Source organism: Mirounga angustirostris, unplaced genomic scaffold, assembly GCF_029215605.1.
Source record: "Mirounga angustirostris isolate CCGP_5_RB_7025 unplaced genomic scaffold, mMirAng1.0.hap1 SCAF_5, whole genome shotgun sequence".
Taxonomy (NCBI): Eukaryota; Metazoa; Chordata; class Mammalia; order Carnivora; family Phocidae; genus Mirounga; species Mirounga angustirostris.
This window is the reverse complement of record NW_026991713.1, coordinates 68446809-68464461: the sequence shown is the minus strand read 5'-3', so window position 1 is coordinate 68464461 and position 17653 is coordinate 68446809. Positions and strand designations below refer to the sequence as shown.

At 41.9% G+C, this 17653-nt stretch overlaps 2 protein-coding genes across 3 annotated transcripts in view; both read left to right on the top strand.

The window, feature by feature from the left end:
• Window positions 1-17653, top strand: part of TMEM117 (transmembrane protein 117) — a 502044-nt gene that overhangs the window by 31783 nt on the left and 452608 nt on the right. The window contains exon 8 of one of the 2 annotated variants that reach the window (XM_064591365.1): window positions 10918-11222. In XM_064591365.1, coding sequence (XP_064447435.1) covers window positions 10946-11222 — 277 coding nt within the window. In that variant the 5' untranslated portion in view covers window positions 10918-10945. Of the gene's footprint in view, window positions 1-10917; window positions 11223-17653 lie in introns of those variants that run through there. The other variant, XM_064591366.1, reaches the window with a different exon arrangement.
• Window positions 11229-12921, top strand: LOC123843827 (NADH dehydrogenase [ubiquinone] 1 alpha subcomplex subunit 3-like). The gene has a single exon (XM_064591367.1). It carries the CDS (start codon window positions 12361-12363, stop codon window positions 12613-12615), a length of 255 nt encoding a protein of 84 aa, XP_064447437.1. The 5' UTR covers window positions 11229-12360; the 3' UTR covers window positions 12616-12921.

The window sequence follows — 17653 nt, the reverse complement described above, 5'->3', positions numbered from 1 at the left end:
ATATTTGCGTGGGTATGTGTGTGCCAGACAGGGCACGCTGGAAAGTAAGTGTAAGACTTCTGTCCTCGCGGGCGGTCCCTTCCCACCCCACCTCCACACCACCGACTGATAAAAGCAGAAAGGATGCTCTATGACCTGAGACTGCATTAGAAAGTTTGCGGTTCTTTTGAGGCTATTCTACCGGGGAACCTCATTGGTCCCCTGCAGGATGGTGGATTTTACAAGAAGTCTGCGGATTCCCCCAGGACGAAGGGACTGCTGCTGACAGGCTAGCCTGTAGCCGGACCGCGCCCTCCCCGCTCGGGCCTCCACCCCACCTCCCCCGCCCCCACCTCCGCCGCTTCGCAAGTGGTCCCCAGCCTGCAGCCGCCGGCTCTGCAGAGGCGGGCCCGCGGGCTGGAGTCGGCCCGCGGCGCAGGAGGCAGGGGAGGGGAGGGAGCTGGAGGGCGGGGGCGGCGGGAGGCCATGCCTCCAGCTGCGGAGGCTGCCGAACAGCTGGAGCCATCGCGGTCACCTGCGCGGCGCCGGCGCCCTTGCGCTCCGAGCGGCTGCCGGGTGCGCGGCCGGCGGACTTTGCGGAGGGCGCCCGGCGTAGGCGGCGGCGAGTGTGGGCCGAGCCGGTATTTATAGCTCGGTGACAGCAGCGGCGGCAGCGACGCCGCCGGCCCGTCTCGCCGCGCTTCCCAGCGAGGCCGCCGGCGCGGCGGAGGGCTTGCTCGCCCGGGTCTCCGGTGTTGAAGACACCCCAGCCGGTGAGTGCGCGGGCCCGGGCGCTGGGCGCGCCTCCCCCGCCGCTCGGTGCAGCCGCGGCGGAGCCCTGCGAGCCCGGCTGCCTCCTCGTCCCTGCCCGCGAGTGCGGAAGCGGCCGCGGCCCCGGCGCCCGTTCCCCCCGCGCCTCGCCTCGGTTCCCGAGGGTGGCATGCGGCGAGCGGGGCAGGTGAAGTGTCGGGGAGGGGGACGGACGCACGGGCCCCTCTGCGAAAGGCCGTTGAGACTCCCAGGTGGAAGGCTCGCGGTGAGGAACCCTCACACTCCGGGGCTCCGAGGGTGGCGAGGGACGTCGCCAGGACGGACCTTGAACTTTCCTCGCTTGGCTGATTCCTGGGATGGGAACTCTGTGAGAAGCCCCACGTATTGTTTGTTAATTAAATTAACAGGTTGCCGTTCAGGGGTGCTCTCCTTAAAAACAAAAAAACCCAGAAAGGAAACTTAAGTGTTTACTAACTTTATCGTGACTAAACAAAGCTGTTTGTCGATTCCTGTTTTTGAAAATGCCATAGGCCCACAAGTGTGTTAGACCCATGTGATAACATTGGGCTGCCATTATTCATTCTACCCTCTGTGGAACAATGAACTGTGTGTGTGTGTGTGTGTGTGTGTGTAAGATGGTAGTAAACATCACATGCTTATTTTAGTACTTATGTGTCTAATGAACCAAAAGAAACTATGTTGAATAAATGCATTTACCCCTAGTTATAAATGATATATTGTTTGAAATCCATAGAAGGACTTCTAGGAAGAAAAAAGTTCTTCCAATTTATTGAATATAAAGAGTAGTAGAAGCTCTGTAAAAACTATTTTTGTTGTAAAGTATTGAATTTTTTGCCATGCCATACTTTCTAACACCCCTTGCCCCCTCAGTGTGAGTAGTTTTAAAGTAATTATGGATTTTGAAATTTTGGCTCGGGTATTTATCCCTACCCCCATTCCACCTCCATCGGATCCTTGTGCTCAGAAACCAATACTTGTCTGTTTAATTTAATTTGCCCCTTTAAACTGCCAACCACTTAAAAAAATAATTTCAGATATGAATGAATTTTATTGTATTCATTCACTGTTACTTTCTTTGGTGTGTGTTGAGATTCTTTATCATAAACAGATATCACTGAAAATGAGGTCTAAACATTTGTAAAGAATTCATTGGTGAATATTTTTCAACTTTATAAGATGAAAGGACTCGCAAATACTTTGCCATTTTAATGAAAAGTTAACTAATGTCTTTGTTAGGAGAGAACCCCAGACCTAACTTTGCTTCAGCTTCCCTGTTTTAAAAACTTGCATGGTTTAGTATTTTGTTATCCCAAAGATTGCAGGTTAAGAACGAGGGAAGAAAATCACTTAAAGGTTGAAACAATGTGAAGAGAAAGTCTGGGAAGTGATTTATGGATGCAATCCTCTAATTTAGCAAGGGTACCACAAATACTATCCTGGTATCTATGCAAAGCCACTTATGGTGGTTTCATTGATTGACTTAAAAGGTTGCTTTTTATTTAAAAGGCTGTGTGGTCTCTTGTATTGGACTAAAAGCAAAAAGTTCCTACTTTATTTCTGTTATTATTGTTATTTGTATTTTTAAAACCTGTATTAAGCATTCACATTATGTAAAATGCTCTATGTCACCTCCTCATGCCTGCCTTTTCACCTAACATTTCAAAATAATATACCAAGACTAATCCTTACCTCAGGGCTGGTCCAGGCAAATATGTATTTCATTTCTCCATCTTTCTGCCATTTCTCCTTTTACAGACTTGAATATCACATTATCCAGAGTCTGTTCTCCCTGGAATGGAATCTTCAGTGTTTTTTTTTTTTTTTTTCCTTATCCAGAGCTGGTCTGTTATCCAACCATGATCCATACTTTTTTTTTTTTACATTTGTTAATTCATCAGCAAATATTTGTTGAGTGCCTACCAGGTGCAAGTCATCACCTAGTACTTAACTGCTTCCTCATGCTCCTACTTCCTTCCCATTGGAACTTTATTCTGTATTTTATACTTCTCAGTGTAGGGAACATAGTAGTTATTAAGAGTATTGACTTTGGGGTCATACAGAGATACTTCTGCTGTTTCTGCCAGTTGGCAGCTGTATGACTTTGGGCAGATTATAACCTTTCTGAGTCTCTATTTCTTCATTGGTAAGTCCAAAGGGTTGGTATAAGGACTAATTGAGGTACTGAATGAAAAGCGCTTGCCTGACCCATAAAAAGCACTAAAAAAATGTTAATTTTTATTCTGTTGTCCATGTCTACTTCAATGGTGTTCATCTCAGGAAATGGCAGGTCCATTCTGGCTTTTGCCAGGCCATGTCCACATCCACTCCATCACGTAACTCTTGTCAGCTCTTCCTTTATTTATGTATTTAAAAGATTTTATTTATTTATTTGTCAGAGAGAGTGTGCACAAGCAGGGGGAGAGGCACAGGGAAAGGGAGAAGCAGGCTCCCTGCTCAAAGACATGGGGCTCCATCCCAGGACCCTGGGATCATGACCTGAGCTGAAGGCAGACGCTTAACCAACTGAGCCACCCAGGCACATCTCAGCTCTTCCTTTTAAATCTTTCTAGACGTTCATACATTTCCAACCATTAGACAGAGTGGCCCCTCTGACCTGTAAGCCACAAGGGCCACTCTCCTGCTTCCCATCTCACACCGGGTGAAAGCCCACATGCATACGATGGCCTTAAGGCCAGATCCTGACAGGCCACAGCACAATGGGATGCTCCCTGGCAGACCTGATGAGGTCTGCACCCACCCCTATCCAGTCATAATAGTTTCTTTGCTGTTCCTTAAATTCACTAATCATGCACTCAGCACAGGTCTTTGCAAGGTTTTGTTCTCTGTGTTTGGATCACTGTTTCCCAGATATCTGCTTGCCTCCCTCCCTTCTTTCAGGTCTCTTTTCAAATGTCCCCTTATAGTGGGGCCTCTTCCAACTTACCTCCCTCCTGACATTCCCTATTAACTTTCTCCATCAACTTACACTTTTCTAAAATATTATCGATCCTGGTTTTTTTTCTGCTTAATGTCTCTTTCCCTCAATGAGACGGTAAGATGGCAGACAACAAGGGTGTTGTCCGTTAATAACCCTCATGCATAAGCCGGTGCCTGGCACAAATAAGCAATTGGTAAATATTGAACAAATGAATGATGAATGTTATCATGGAATTAACAAATCTGGACTTCATCACCTTCTAAATATGAATTTGGATAGGTAGCTTAAGCTTTCTGAGCCTTATTTTCAATATTTGTAAAATAAGGACAGCATTCATCCTTTACCTTGTACAGTTGTATTAAAAATCCTTTAACTCTGAGAATAACATATAAAATCTTCCAGTCAATGTAATGTATAGTTGATATTACTTTCATGCTCATTTTTAATGGGAATGACCATGACTCACTTGTATTTTAAATGGCCTTCGCGGTAGGAAGTATCTGGAAGTGAGCAGGCACTTTACAATGAAATCTCCAGTCTTCACTACAGTGCTCTGAGGGAAGTACTTTTATTGGGATTTTACTGGTGAAGAAATGGGATCTCAGAGAGGTTAGGGCTTTGCCCAAGATCACAGAGCTGGTAAGTCGCAGTCGGGTAGAACTGGACCATGTTCCTCCCACTACACTAGGCTGCCTTCTGAAAAACAGATGTTCCTGATTCCTTTGAATCATTCTAATATTGTTCTAATGGTGTGATTTTGCCCACTAAAAACACTAAGGTAAAATGTGATATAAATATAGGCGGCTATCTTTATTTATCTTTTAAGGAAATAATATTAAACAGTTTAAAACTGTGTCTGCCCTTTTGACCTTGAATTTTAAAAGCAGTTATCCCAAGTGCCTGGGTAGCTCAGTTGGTTAAGTGTCTGCATTTGGCTCAGGTCATGATCTCTGGGTCCTGGGATCAAGCCCCGCATCAGGCTTCCTGCTCAGTAGGGAGTCTGCTTCTCTCTTTCTCTCTCTCCCTCTGCCCCTCCCCACTGCTCATTCTCTTTCTCTCTCTCAAAGAAAATCTTTTAAAAAAATTAAAAGCGATTATCCTTGAGATTAAATGAAATGATTGTAAGAAGTGTTCTGTGAACTGCAAAGAACTTTACATATAGTGTATAATAATACTATAGTAGAACTAGGTAATTGACGAAAATAGACTTTAACTTTGTCTTGTGCAAATACAGCCCAAAACTGCCCAAAGTACAGCTGTATGTGTCACTAAGTGCATCCCACAAAAAGTGAAGTACAGGAAGAATTTTAAAAATTCTTTTTCAAGAAATTGGATTCAAGATGCTGCAAATAAAGTCCATGCACTTGGCATAGTCATCTTTAAAAAACCCTTTAAATAAGAGCTAAGAGAGGTTACAGGTGAATTTTCAGACATAAATACTAAGGAGCTTCAAAAAATTTAGAGAGATTATTTTTTTATCTTAGGATAGTGCTCCACAATGGAAATGATCTATTTGTGGTAACTGGTTAGGTCTTCCTAGATGTTGAGACCTCCATTAGCAGAACTGTGCATTCAGCATGCTCTGCTTGGCTGGTGATAGTGTCTTTTGCTTAGTGTATTAGTTCATCAAGGACTTTCCATATGCATCCATAAATTTTTAAAAATGTAGGTGATATACTCCATCTTGATCGTATTTGCCATTATGTGAGAACTGTTGCCTGAGCCAGGGTCCCTGCTGAGAAAAATGGAATTCACCCTCCTGAAAGCCTTCAGTGTTTTCCTTTATTTGTAAAGGCCCTCATAAGTAATGAAGGCAGGGAGGGTCCTCTGCTTCAGTCAAATTTTTACAACATTTATTAGGGCATCTATGTTGCCGGAGTCTAGGACCTGATTATCTTTTACTTAAACTGTTGAAGTTGCCTATAAACTTAGTTTCCCCACGTTCATTATGCCTCATACCAATTTTTCATTTTCTAAGCTGACAGAGAAATCTTTCCCAAACTCTGTTCCAATCGGTTGTATCACTCTTCAGTTCTGAAACTTTTCATTCTCTATTCTCTATTCAGTAAAATACAGAACAACACTTTTGCATGATCTTCCTTGAATTGGCCCCAAATTATCATGACCTCTCTCAAGATACCTCAAAGGCTCTGTGTGCCAGCCACCCAGAACTACAGATGCACCTCTCTACCAGAAGGTCTCTCCTTTGTCTTTGCTCAGTGTCCTCCTGACTGGAGTAGCCTTACCTCTTTCTCCTTCTTCCTTTGCATTCCTGTCCATTCTGAGCCTTTTGTATCAGCTGACATGCAAGACTTGTAGTAAAATGTGTGGGATCCCTAATATCTACTATAAATATTAGTCCTTCTAGAGTTAGAAACCATGACTGATGACCTGTGGATTTGTGTAAAATTCCAGCCTGTCATTACCACCTTCTTCAATCATTGCTATAATGTGGAAAAGCAGAGGCTTCCAAAATATTGGTAGCAACATCTACATAATGATGTCATTACTTACAAGAGCGAAGTGGATGGGTGGATTAATCTAGGTCTCAGATGCAGTGCTGTCTGAAGGCATAGTTGGAAAATCACAGAGTGAGCATCAGTAATGCATCGCATAAGAACAATCAGATCAACTCAACTACTTACGCTGATGCTCAGAGAAGAAGAACAAAACTCAAGCAATCCTGCCATCAGTCACATGACCCATTCTTTCTGATCATGCTTGCAAGGTCCACTGGAATAGTATTAGTAGACTCGTTCATCCTCAAGCACTGCGCATCTTTTATATCAGACAGCTTTATTCTCAGGAACTTTCTAACCGACATGTAATGGGCCAGATTTTGGAATTTGTCTATGTATGGGAAGGTGTGGTGTAGAGTGTTAAGGCTTCATGGCTTGGATTTGAATCCTGGCCCTGGCATAGACAACTTTTGTTATTCGGTACAAGTTACTAAGCCCCAGGTCTCAGTTTCAAAATTGGTAAAATAAGAGTATTTTCTTCATTGGACTGCTATGCAATTTAATACAATTCGAAAAGCTCCTGAGCATAGTGTCTGGTATGTGGTAAATACTCAGTAGATGTTAGCTCTAGCGATAATGGTGATAACGCAGAAGGTATGCCGAAATGAGATGTCGGGTGGGAGCACATCGCGGCTGCTGGCGGAGTCAGTGTGGTCGTTTTGGGGTCCCAGTGCTTTTCTCCTTTCCTCTGTTAGTGGAAGCTAATGGCAGGTTGCTCTGCCTTCTCATCTCGCCTGAACAACAAGGAGGCTTTTCTTTCTGAGTGTGGCACTCACCGCATCCAGTAGATGTTCATTGATTGCCCACTTTGAGCCTGGCCCTGTGCTGTGGCCTGGAAGTGAACAGCCCTTCCCTGAGCACCTTATGACCTAGTGAAGGAGACATACACATAAGCCCATAATTTTACTGTCATATACTAAGCGTGAAGAGAAATCACATTTATTTAAGATAAAAACTCAGCTATGGTGGCAGAATTGAATTTAAAAAAATTAAAAGGGTTTGCAGATTATATCCACTGTGCATAGTCCATTTGAACAAGCTCAATCCTGGATTATTAACATGAGAGTCACTGAATGATCATATTGCTTCATGTGAACTACAGAGGTGAAAACAGTTTTGGTGCTCTGGATACCTGGTACCAAAGGCCGAGATGACCTGGCAGGCTTCGGGTGACTTTGTGGGTGAAATCAGGAAATGGGGATAGGTAGAAGTTTTATTCAAATTATTATGTGGGCTTGAAATTTGGGACCCCCTGGAAGATAACCCTGCAGCTTTGGCATATGAAACAAGAATAAATATCAGCCACGTGTGGCATAAAATAGAAAGACCAATAATTCAGCGAGTATCTAAGTCACTGAATCTGTTAGTAGAAATAAAGAATAAGCTATAAACCCGATGGGAAAGGTTTTATTGGAAGAAACATTTCTAGCTTTGTGATAGATTAGAGAGATCAAGGGCTAGGAATGTATTTGGATTCAAATGCTGGTTCTTCCACTTACCGGATACGTGAATTAAATAAGCAGCAACTTTGTTTACTTCTATGTAACATGGGGGTGATGGTAGCATTCATAGATTCCTGTGGGAATTCAGATCTATACAAGGGCAGGATTGTTGCTCAACACTGTAGTTGTCTCTCTTGAAAAATAGGAATACTGAAGACGAACAGCTGTCTCCAAAATTTTTTGAATGTTCTAAATCAGTTTGGGCGTGTGGGCATTACATAGCCCACAAAACAACATTCTAAAGTTAAAAATAGCAATAGTAAAATAAGTATATGCTAACCCTCCACAAAGCATTTATTAAAAAAACAATCAAGGCCTTATATATTCAATGTTCTAAATCCTGCCGACTTGCTTGAGTGTGGGTGGGGGGAAGGGAGGCGGTGGGCAGTCAAGCCAGAATTGCCCACTTGTAAGAGAAGCAACATAGAAACCTGTTAACTTTTTCTTTTTCTTTTCTTTTTTTTTTTTAGGGAGAGAGAGAGAGTGCACTTGGGGAAGGGGGGCAGAGGGAGAGAGAATCTTAAGCAGACTCTGGGCTGACCGCACATTTCAACCGGAGCTGGGGTGGGGGGTGGGAGAGCTGGGAGGGGGCTCGATCTCACCACTCTGAGATCTTGACCTGAGCTGAAATCAAGAGTCAGGCACTTAACCACCCAGGCACCCTGAAACCTGTTAACTTCTTAAATGATACTCCTATCCTATCTGATAGGCATCTAGAAATGATTCCTTGCTTCGACTCATTGCCCTTGAGGTGATTTCTATGTATTCTGTTGTGGTAGTGGTCTTTAGACATTTCTAAAAATGTTGCATGAAACCAAATTGACAACCCATTCTGGCATCCTTGTATACTGAATATCATGAAAATGCATGATGCTCATTTTTGTTCTTCACCACTTTACTGTCTTTGGCTTGAGAACGAACTACTGCTGTATTAGGTGATGAACCTCACATTAGGAAAAAAAATCTTTCTAAAGTCACCATTCCTGAGCTATCTGAGCTACAGCCCCTGGGGACAGGTATTTCAGAGTATTCACAAAGATCACAAGGGACTTGAAATTGCTTAGAAGGTTTATGAATCCAAGGCACAGCGACTCTTCATTTTGCTGAGTTACACTGCCCATCCTTTGTGTGTTTACATTGCTTTTCTAAAATAGTGACAACAAGTCTTCATTAACTTAGATTGTGGGTTTAATTGATATTCACCACCCTAGACTATTGAACAGGGACTTGGGAGCCTTGGAGCCCATTCTCAGGTCTTCCATTGGCTTAGAGTTACTTCAGGCTTGTGGCTTGATCTTTGTGCTTTTAGCCATGTGTAAAATGAGAATATTTATCAATGGGAAATTTATCAGTTTTTCAAAGTGCTTGGGATTAGTGAAGAGTTCTTTCACTTACATATTTCTTCCCTGGGTTGTAGAAGTATACACTGTAGAGTTAATATAATCATCTCTAGAGAAGAATATGTCTGCAGAAGCAGTCAAAGGATGACATCCCTGGGGCTGGGCCCTGGGTCTGCCTTCTAAGGCAAGGAAAATTCCTGGAGTTGACTGGGCTGGCTGACTTCAGAAGCTCAGATCAGAGCTCTCCTGCTGGCTGACTTTGGGCAAGTTACATAATCTGTGTGAGCCTCAGTTCCCTCCCTGTGAAATAAAATGATGGGAATGATGATGATAGTATTTCAGAGGGTTGTTATGGTGAAAATGCGATAATGATTCACATAGACATCCAACACAGAACCTGGATGTCACATGCTGTAGGCTATGTAAGGGTCCTTTTTTCCCCTCCTAGTTCTAAACAAATTGAGAAAGAAGAAAAAAGAATTGGCAGATTTCAATGCAATTACCACTCTTATTGTTATTTTTTAAATCTCAGCTTTTATTCAGCTTTGTGGCTGCAAACAAAGAAATATAGCTTCGTCTGAGTACCAAATGGGTTCACCAAAACTGAATGTCAGAATTGGATAGACTTAATAACAACCAGTCACAGGCTTGGTGGACTTCACGCAGGCTTGTGTTCTTGGTAGGAAGGCTGGCTTCCAAAGAGGAAAGAGGAGCTGAGCAAGACTTTGGAGGTGGGTCTGGACATCAGCATTTTAAAAAAGCTCTGTACTCTGAATGCACATCCAGGTTAGGACCCACAGCTGGAGGCATATTATGTATTTTGCAATGCCTCTGTGCCTTTCCAAATGCCAAGACTGAGCATTCTTCCCTTTTTCACTGGGGAAAAAAAATTCCTACTAATCCTTCAACCCTGAACTTGAGTATGTCCTTCTCTGTGAAATCTTCCTCTTTTCCTCACTTCACACAAGCAGAATTGTCCAATTGCTCCTGCATGTAAGCAACTACTGTACCCTAGATTTAGCTATTTCCTAAAACATAGTCTATGTTGAGGCTACTTGACGATTGGACTATGAACATTTTTATAAAAGTCCATTCACAATGTACAGAAGATGGTCTGAGAGTATACCCACCAAATTATTAGGGGATCCTAACTCTGAGGAGAAGGATATGGGCAGAAGAGGATGTTTATATTTTGTTAATATGTGCTCAGTTTACTCCTACATTGCTTTCATTTTTTTTTTTTTTTAAGATTTTATTTATTTATTTGACACAGAGAGAGAGACAGCGAGAGAGGGAACACAAGCAGGGGGAGAGGAGAGGGAGAAGCAGGCCTTCCGCCGAGCAGGGAGCCCATGTGGGACTTCATCCCAGGACCCTGGGATCATGACCTGAGCCGAAGGCAGCCGCTTAACCGACTGAGCCACCCAGGCGCCCCCATTGCTTTCATTTTTAAGTGACTCTCTATTATGATTGTAACCTAAAAATAGTTATTTAAAAGAGGAAAAGTATTGTGTTGCTTTTTTGCTCTGCATTTCCTCTGGAGGTGACCTCTACAGGTCATCTCAGTCATCACCCCGATTTTGGACAGTGTTTGCATTTCCCTTCTGCCCCTGCTCTTTTGTTCTCCTTCTACCCCGCATCTCCATGTGGTCAGAGGTATGACTGGATGGCGTTGAAAGACAATATTTACTTTTCTCGATCTCAGACTTGTCTTGGTGCCATAAGTAGGTGCCGGTAGCATCTTTTCTAAATACCTCTTTCTTGAGCTGTTATAAATCTGAACAGATAAAGGTGGAGGAAGACTATTTGGTTTTCTGCTCTCACCCTATGTATCTTTTCTTCTACAGGTCAACAACGGAATTGAAGTTTTGAAGGATGGGTAAAGACTTTCGTTATTATTTCCAGCATCCCTGGTCTCGCATGATTGTGGCTTACTTGGTGATCTTCTTTAACTTCTTAATATTTGCGGAGGACCCAGTTTCTCATAGCCAAACAGAAGCCAATGTTATTGTTGTTGGAAACTGTTTTTCGTTTGTAACAAATAAATACCCTAGAGGAGTTGGCTGGAGGATTCTGAAGGTGCTTCTATGGCTACTGGCCATTCTCATAGGACTAATAGCTGGCAAATTTCTGTTCCATCAACGTTTGTTTGGTAAGTACCCATGAAATGTAATGTTGATAATTATTGAACTCTGTTCTTTAAGATAGAGCTCTGTTATTTCTAAATGCCAATTTAGGATGCATTTTAGTTTGCCCTCTAGCCTTAATTTGCATTGCACTGTTGGAGCTAGGTTCTTCCGCTAGTCTCTGTTCAATGGTGTACTTTTCTATGGCCTAAGGAAAATTATGAGGTAAAATTAGTACTAAACTTATTTTCAAAAAATGGCTTTAGACCTAAAATTAATGTGTGTGTAATCTTATTTAGAGAAGACCTGAAAATAGCTCTTTTCCCTATATTATCATAAAGAGTTTGCCTTCATGTCACACCATATTTTCATTAAAGTAACTTAACCATGGTTCATATATTTACATATGTTGTTCATTCTGGGAATTAGAGTGGTAACTCTGACTTTTTACCCTCTTTTTTTTTGAACAATGGCTTTAGGATGTTTATTTTGAGCCTGTTCAACCACAGAACGATTAGTGCAGAATCCGTTGGTAGTATGCAATAGACAAAGACACTATTAGTTTAAGCTAAAAAAGGTAATTTACTAGGATACTGGGATATTTCATAGAGACCAAGGATAGAATTCATTCTGATAATTGGGATAAATGGAACCTGGGACTTGAATTCTATCAGGATCTTCTTTGTCCCAGTTTCTCTAACGTATCTGTTTTATTCTCTGTTCACACTGAAGATCAGTTTACATCTGCTCAGAGAGACTGGCTTGACTCTCTTGGTCCCAAAGTTTAGACTCTCGGAAAAGAGACTGATGTTGACCCAGGTTGAGTGTGTTTTCCACCTTTCGCCTAATTGATTTTGTCAGGACATGGGTGATATTTACCCAACAAATATTCATTGATCACTTATTATATGCCAGGAACTATTCTAGAGAGTGAATCAAAAACCAGGGTCTAGGGATGCCTGGGTGATTCAGTTGGTTAAGTGTCTGCCTTCGGCTCAGGTCAAGATCCCGGGGTCCTAGGATCCAGTCCGCATCAGGCTCCTTGCTCAGCGGGGAGCCTGCTTCTCCCTCTGCCTGCTGCTCCCCCTGCTTGTGCTCTCTTTCTCTCTCTCTGACAAATAAATAAACCTTAAAAAAAAAGTCCTTTAGGCCGCTGCGACCAAGATGGCCAGGAGACTCGCCACCTTCCTCAAGGATGCCTGGGCTAAGGAGCCGGTGCTTGTCGTGTCCTTCACCATAGGGGGCCTCACTCTAATTCTGCCCACCCTCAGCCCCTTCACCAAATACGCCACCATGATCAACCAGGCCACGCCCTACAACTATCCAGTGCCCCTCCAAGATGATGGGAACATGGCTGACGTGTCCAGCCACCCCCAGGACCCCCAGGGCCCAAGCTTGGAGTGGCTGAAGAACTTGTGAGCACCCCTGGTGACATGGAGGAGGCCCTTCCCCTGAGCCAATAAAATGTGAAAAGCAGCCCCCCCCAAAAAAAGTCCTTTAGGGGCGCCTGGGTGGCTCAGTCCATTAAGCGTCTGCCTTTGGCTCAGCTCATGATCCCAGGGTCCTGGGATCGAGTCCTGCGTCGGGCTCCCCGCTCAGCGGGGAGTCTGCTTCTCCCTCTGCCTCTGCCTGCCACTCTGCCTACTTGTTCTCTCTCTATATCTCTGTCAAATAAATAAATAAAATCTTTAAAAAAAAAAGTCCTTTAAATAAAAAGCAGGGTCTACGCCCTCCTAACAACTTACATCCTGCAGGAGAGAGAAAGACACTAAACAAATTAATGTATAATATGCAAAGAGATGATAAATGCTGGGGGTGGGGGGGTGGGGCGGGAAAGAAAGTTTTAAATGCTGCTGGGCCAATTAGAAAGAGAACTTAGTAATAAAACATTGAATTTAGTAATTATAAGATCATAGGTGACACAGTGTGGATATTTTCACTCTAGAAGCTTGGTTAGAAACAGATGGCAATGGCTTAAGGAAAAAACAAATTAAAAACATAGATATACACACATAGTATTACTTATATATTCTTCTCAATCTCAAACTATGGTCATCTGTTTCTATTACATAAATTTATAAAATGTACATATTTTATATTTTTTATATATATACATAGTTTCAAGAAGTTTGGTGAGGAAATGAAAGGAGATGGGAAGTAGCTAAAAATGTAAGAAGGACCAAGGAAAGATTTTGTTGTTGATGGTGGTGGTGCTGGGGTTGAGGAGTGAGATTAATTTATCTGCTTGACACTTGGGGGAAAGAGCTAGACTGAAATGAAGATAAATACATGGAGAGATCTCTGAAGGCTTCTCTGCTTTATTTATTTTATTTTATTTTTTTAAAAGATTTTATTTATTTGACAGAGAGAGAGAAAGCAGAGAGAGAGCGTGCACACGAGTGGTGGGAAGGGGGCAGAGGGAGAGGGAGAAGCAGACTTCCTTCTGAGCAGGGAGCCTGACACGACAAGGGGCTCCATCCTAGGACCCTAAGATCATGACCTGAGGAGCCAAAGGCAGATGCTTAACTGACTGAGCCACCCAGGTGCCCCCTCTCTGCTTTATTTATGACTTAGGATACAGATAGAAATGATGGCCTTAGCGAGGACAGGTGGAGACACCCCGGTTCCTCAGAAATTGTCATGAAAGAGATAAAGGTTTGTATTCTAATAGGTACCTTGGGGTGGAGGAGTAGAGAGGTAAATGGTGATCTGATGATCTGTATTTCACTTTGAAGAAAGAAGAGCTAAAGATAAAGGTGGAAGGATTGGAGGATGCAAGGGGTTTAAGAAAGTGGCTAAGGTTTGGAAGAGCAACCCTATGGAGTGTAGATGCTAGCTGACTAGGGACAAACAGAAGGGTTACTGACGATCACGGAGGGCTGTTGGGGTTAGCCACTGTAAATTGAATGATACCAGTCTGAACTGCTGAGCAGTTTTCTTTATGAGAGCTCAGTCACCTGGAACAGAATTCGAGGGAGATTCATCTGTGTGGGGACTGCCCAGGCTTGCTGTATTGGGAACAAAGGATGGAAAATAAATGGAGGGTTCTAATAAAAAAGTTATTCTTTTGATTAAAATGGGGCCTGGCTGGGCATGGAAAGGAGGTAAGGAAGATTGATGGTCTGGGAGGAGCGGGCATGGATTGGAAGATCGGGTAAAACTGCACAAGTGAAATGGAATTAAGAAAAGGGAAAGGATTTATGGATGTACTGAGATGCCATGTTGTAATGAAGGACAGCCATTCTTCAGTGGTGATTCCCAACTACAGTGTGGCCTTTATGAGTGCCCAAGTAAAGTGCAGAGACAGGTCTTGACAGAGAGGGTATCTAGGAACTGGGTGTTAGTCGGGCCATCCACCAAACACTGAACAAGCATGGTGTTGTGCATGACATTCATAAAGATGGGAGAGGTTAAGGGTGGGGGCTGAGTGGGAGAGGGTCAGTTTCCAAAAATGGTTCAGGAGTGCTGGCAGACAAAATGCTAGGTGCCTATTATAAGCAATGACTAGTTGTGTTTGTGATCCATTCAGGAAATTTGCTCAGTGTAGAAAGGTAAGGCAAACTTTAGACAAAATACCCAGTTTGGAGAAAAGTTATCTACTTATATTGAGATTGAGAATCATATGGTCAAAGTCATGGTATTATTAATAATAAGGGCAGATCATTTGGTTTCTACACTTAATGTTATTTTATTATAAAATCTTATGTTTTATACTAAAATCACATTTCATTGGTGGCTTACTTTTTAATTCTCCTGTTGGTATAAATAGTTCAGCCCTGAAAAAATCACTCGGATTTCAAGTAGTATGTTGAGTACAAATTATTTTGAGATAGTGCCAAGGTATGTCTTATTTATTTATTTTTACTTACTATAGGAAAGATTCTATAACATAGTTAGATTTATCACTTCTATTTGGCAATTTTCTTTTTTTTTCTTACTAAAAATCTATGAAATTATATGGGGTATTAGAGAAGGAATGATAACCTTTTGCAAATCTTGGTGATAAGTAGAAAGATAACTGGATTCTGGATTGAATTTTCTAATGAACTCCAAACTTGTCTTCTTCTCTCTCTCTTCATCTCCCTTCATGGCCATTATGTCTTCCTTCATTCACAAAATGGTAATCATTTGCTCCTAATAGTTCTGTCCTTCTTCAGTTAATTCTGGATTTTTGCTACTGGAATAATTTTTCTATATGGCTAGATGGCTCCTATTACCTACAAAATAAAATGTATACTCCTTTGATTGATATCCAAAGCTCTTGATGATCTACTCCTGCCTGACTTCAAACCTGGTCTCTTGACATGCCACACTTTTAGAATTATTTGCAGGTCCTCACACCTGCTGGGTTCTCTCATGCCTCTGTGTCTTTGCATATGCACCCCTCCTCATGCATCATGCTCAAGCCCCTTCTTGTTAACTTGGTTGATTTCTCTTTTTTCCTTTACCTCCAAGTTCAAGCATTACCTCCCCTTTGACACTTTTCCTGACTCCCTCCTGTCAGATGTTGTCGTCCCTCCAGCTCCCACTGTGTCTATTTGCAACAAAGAATGTACAGCAGGGTGCTTGGGAACTGACAGCCATACAGCATTATGGAAAAGAATCCAAAATTTAATGCCAGCACAAACATTGTTCTTATTGGCCTGGAATGTGATAAATGTTTCCATCCTTGTTCCTAAATAACCAGCATTAATACATAATTAAATTTTTTAAGGGGCCATATTTAAATCTTTAACAGTTTGCAGGTGCAAGCTTGTCGTGGGTGGTGGTGATGGTGGTGGTGGTGTGTATGTGTGGGGGGGGGATTGTTAATTGCAAGCACAGAAATTCTTGTTACAGAAATTGGAATGGTTTACAAAATAATCATTTTGTGGGATCAGTTAAACAGCTTCCTTTTTGTTAATTCTCCAATGAAATGCCAAGTAAAAATATTGAACAGAATGCCACTATTCCTTCATTGCCCCTTTCATTTCATTAACTTGTGAGTCTTCCCTCACTTATTTTATTATGGAAAATCTCTTCCCTAGTAGACTCCGGAAGGACAGTACCTTATTGCCCAATTAAAGCATGAATGAGGAAGAGTGATCAATCTATGAGCACATAATTTAATCTACTTTGTTGGTTAATTTTATTTTTATGAGGCATAAATATTACAGTTTTGTGGCTTTTGAATTAACTGCATGAAACTGCCTCATGATTTATAATTTGTAAAGGGAATTGTCCCAAACAAAAATGGTGACTCTTGCAAATTGGAAATTGCATGTTATCAGGAACACAAATGATTAAATACATTTTTAAAAAGATTTATTTGAGAGAGAGAGAATGAGAGAAAGAGAGCGTGGGAGGGGAGTGGGTCAGAGGGAGAAGCAGACTCCCCGCTGAGCAGGGAGCCCAATGCTGCAGGACTCGATCCTGGGACTCCAGGATCTTGATCTGAGCCGAAGACAGTCGCTTAACCAATTGAGCCACTGAGGCGCCCTGATTAAATGCATTATAAATTACCCCATCTCACCTTTGCTGTATGATTGGAATAACATGAGAGAGTTGGTTTTCCTACATTAGCACTAAACTTTTATGGTTTCAGACTGATCACAAATCCCAAATTTCTCAAATGTAGAGAGTAATTTAGGAACACATGGGAAATCACAATTGATACATTTCATAAAAATTTCTGTAGGTGTAACACTGAATCTTGTTGAGGTGAATATTACATTTGGATTTTTGAAAATCGAATTCCATTTGAATACTTTCCCAATGCCTCTCTCTTCCAATTGTGTGGATGATTTCATTGTTTAAAAAAATAAGTATAATGCATCCTAGGGTTTTGGAGAATTATACATTATACACTGGAGAAACCCATGAATAGAAAAATCAAAAGATTTCTAATGACAAGACTTATATTTCTGATGATAAGACTTATATAAAGAAATAAGCTTGCTCAGGAAATCATTTTTATTCCAAAATGGAATTGAAATGATTTACAAAAACATATATGCTTAATGCAATAGGAATAGAAAATGAGCACCTGGCTGTACATTCTTTGTTGCAAGTAGACACGGTGGGAGCTGGAGGGAAAACAACATCTGACAGGAGGGAGTCAGGAAGAGTGTCAAAGGGGAGGTAATGCTTGAACCAGAAAAGAGAGAGAGTTAAATATGTTTTGATTTCATGAGGTGTTACCTGGTTGGTTTCGAGCTTCCTTGGAGCCTGGGCAAAAAGGGAAATGTGATCTATTATAAGCCTTTGGATACTAGAAATGATGGAAATTGCATGTTTCACAAGGGAATCTTTCTTTGCACTAAATTTTGGAATTTCCTTGCCCTAAATTCTGGTAAAGAATTTCTTTTATCTTTGGTTTGTATGGGAGACACTGAGTGGCAAAGGCAGAAATAGATTTCACATTCTTGTATCTTAAAGTAAACTTTCATAAAAGTTTAGAGTGTAACTTTTAAGCAGA

Excerpts from the sequence above, each read along its gene's own strand:
- LOC123843827 (XM_064591367.1), top strand. The coding sequence starts at position 12,361 with ATGGCCAGGAGACTCGCCACCTTCCTCAAGGATGCCTGGGCTAAGGAG.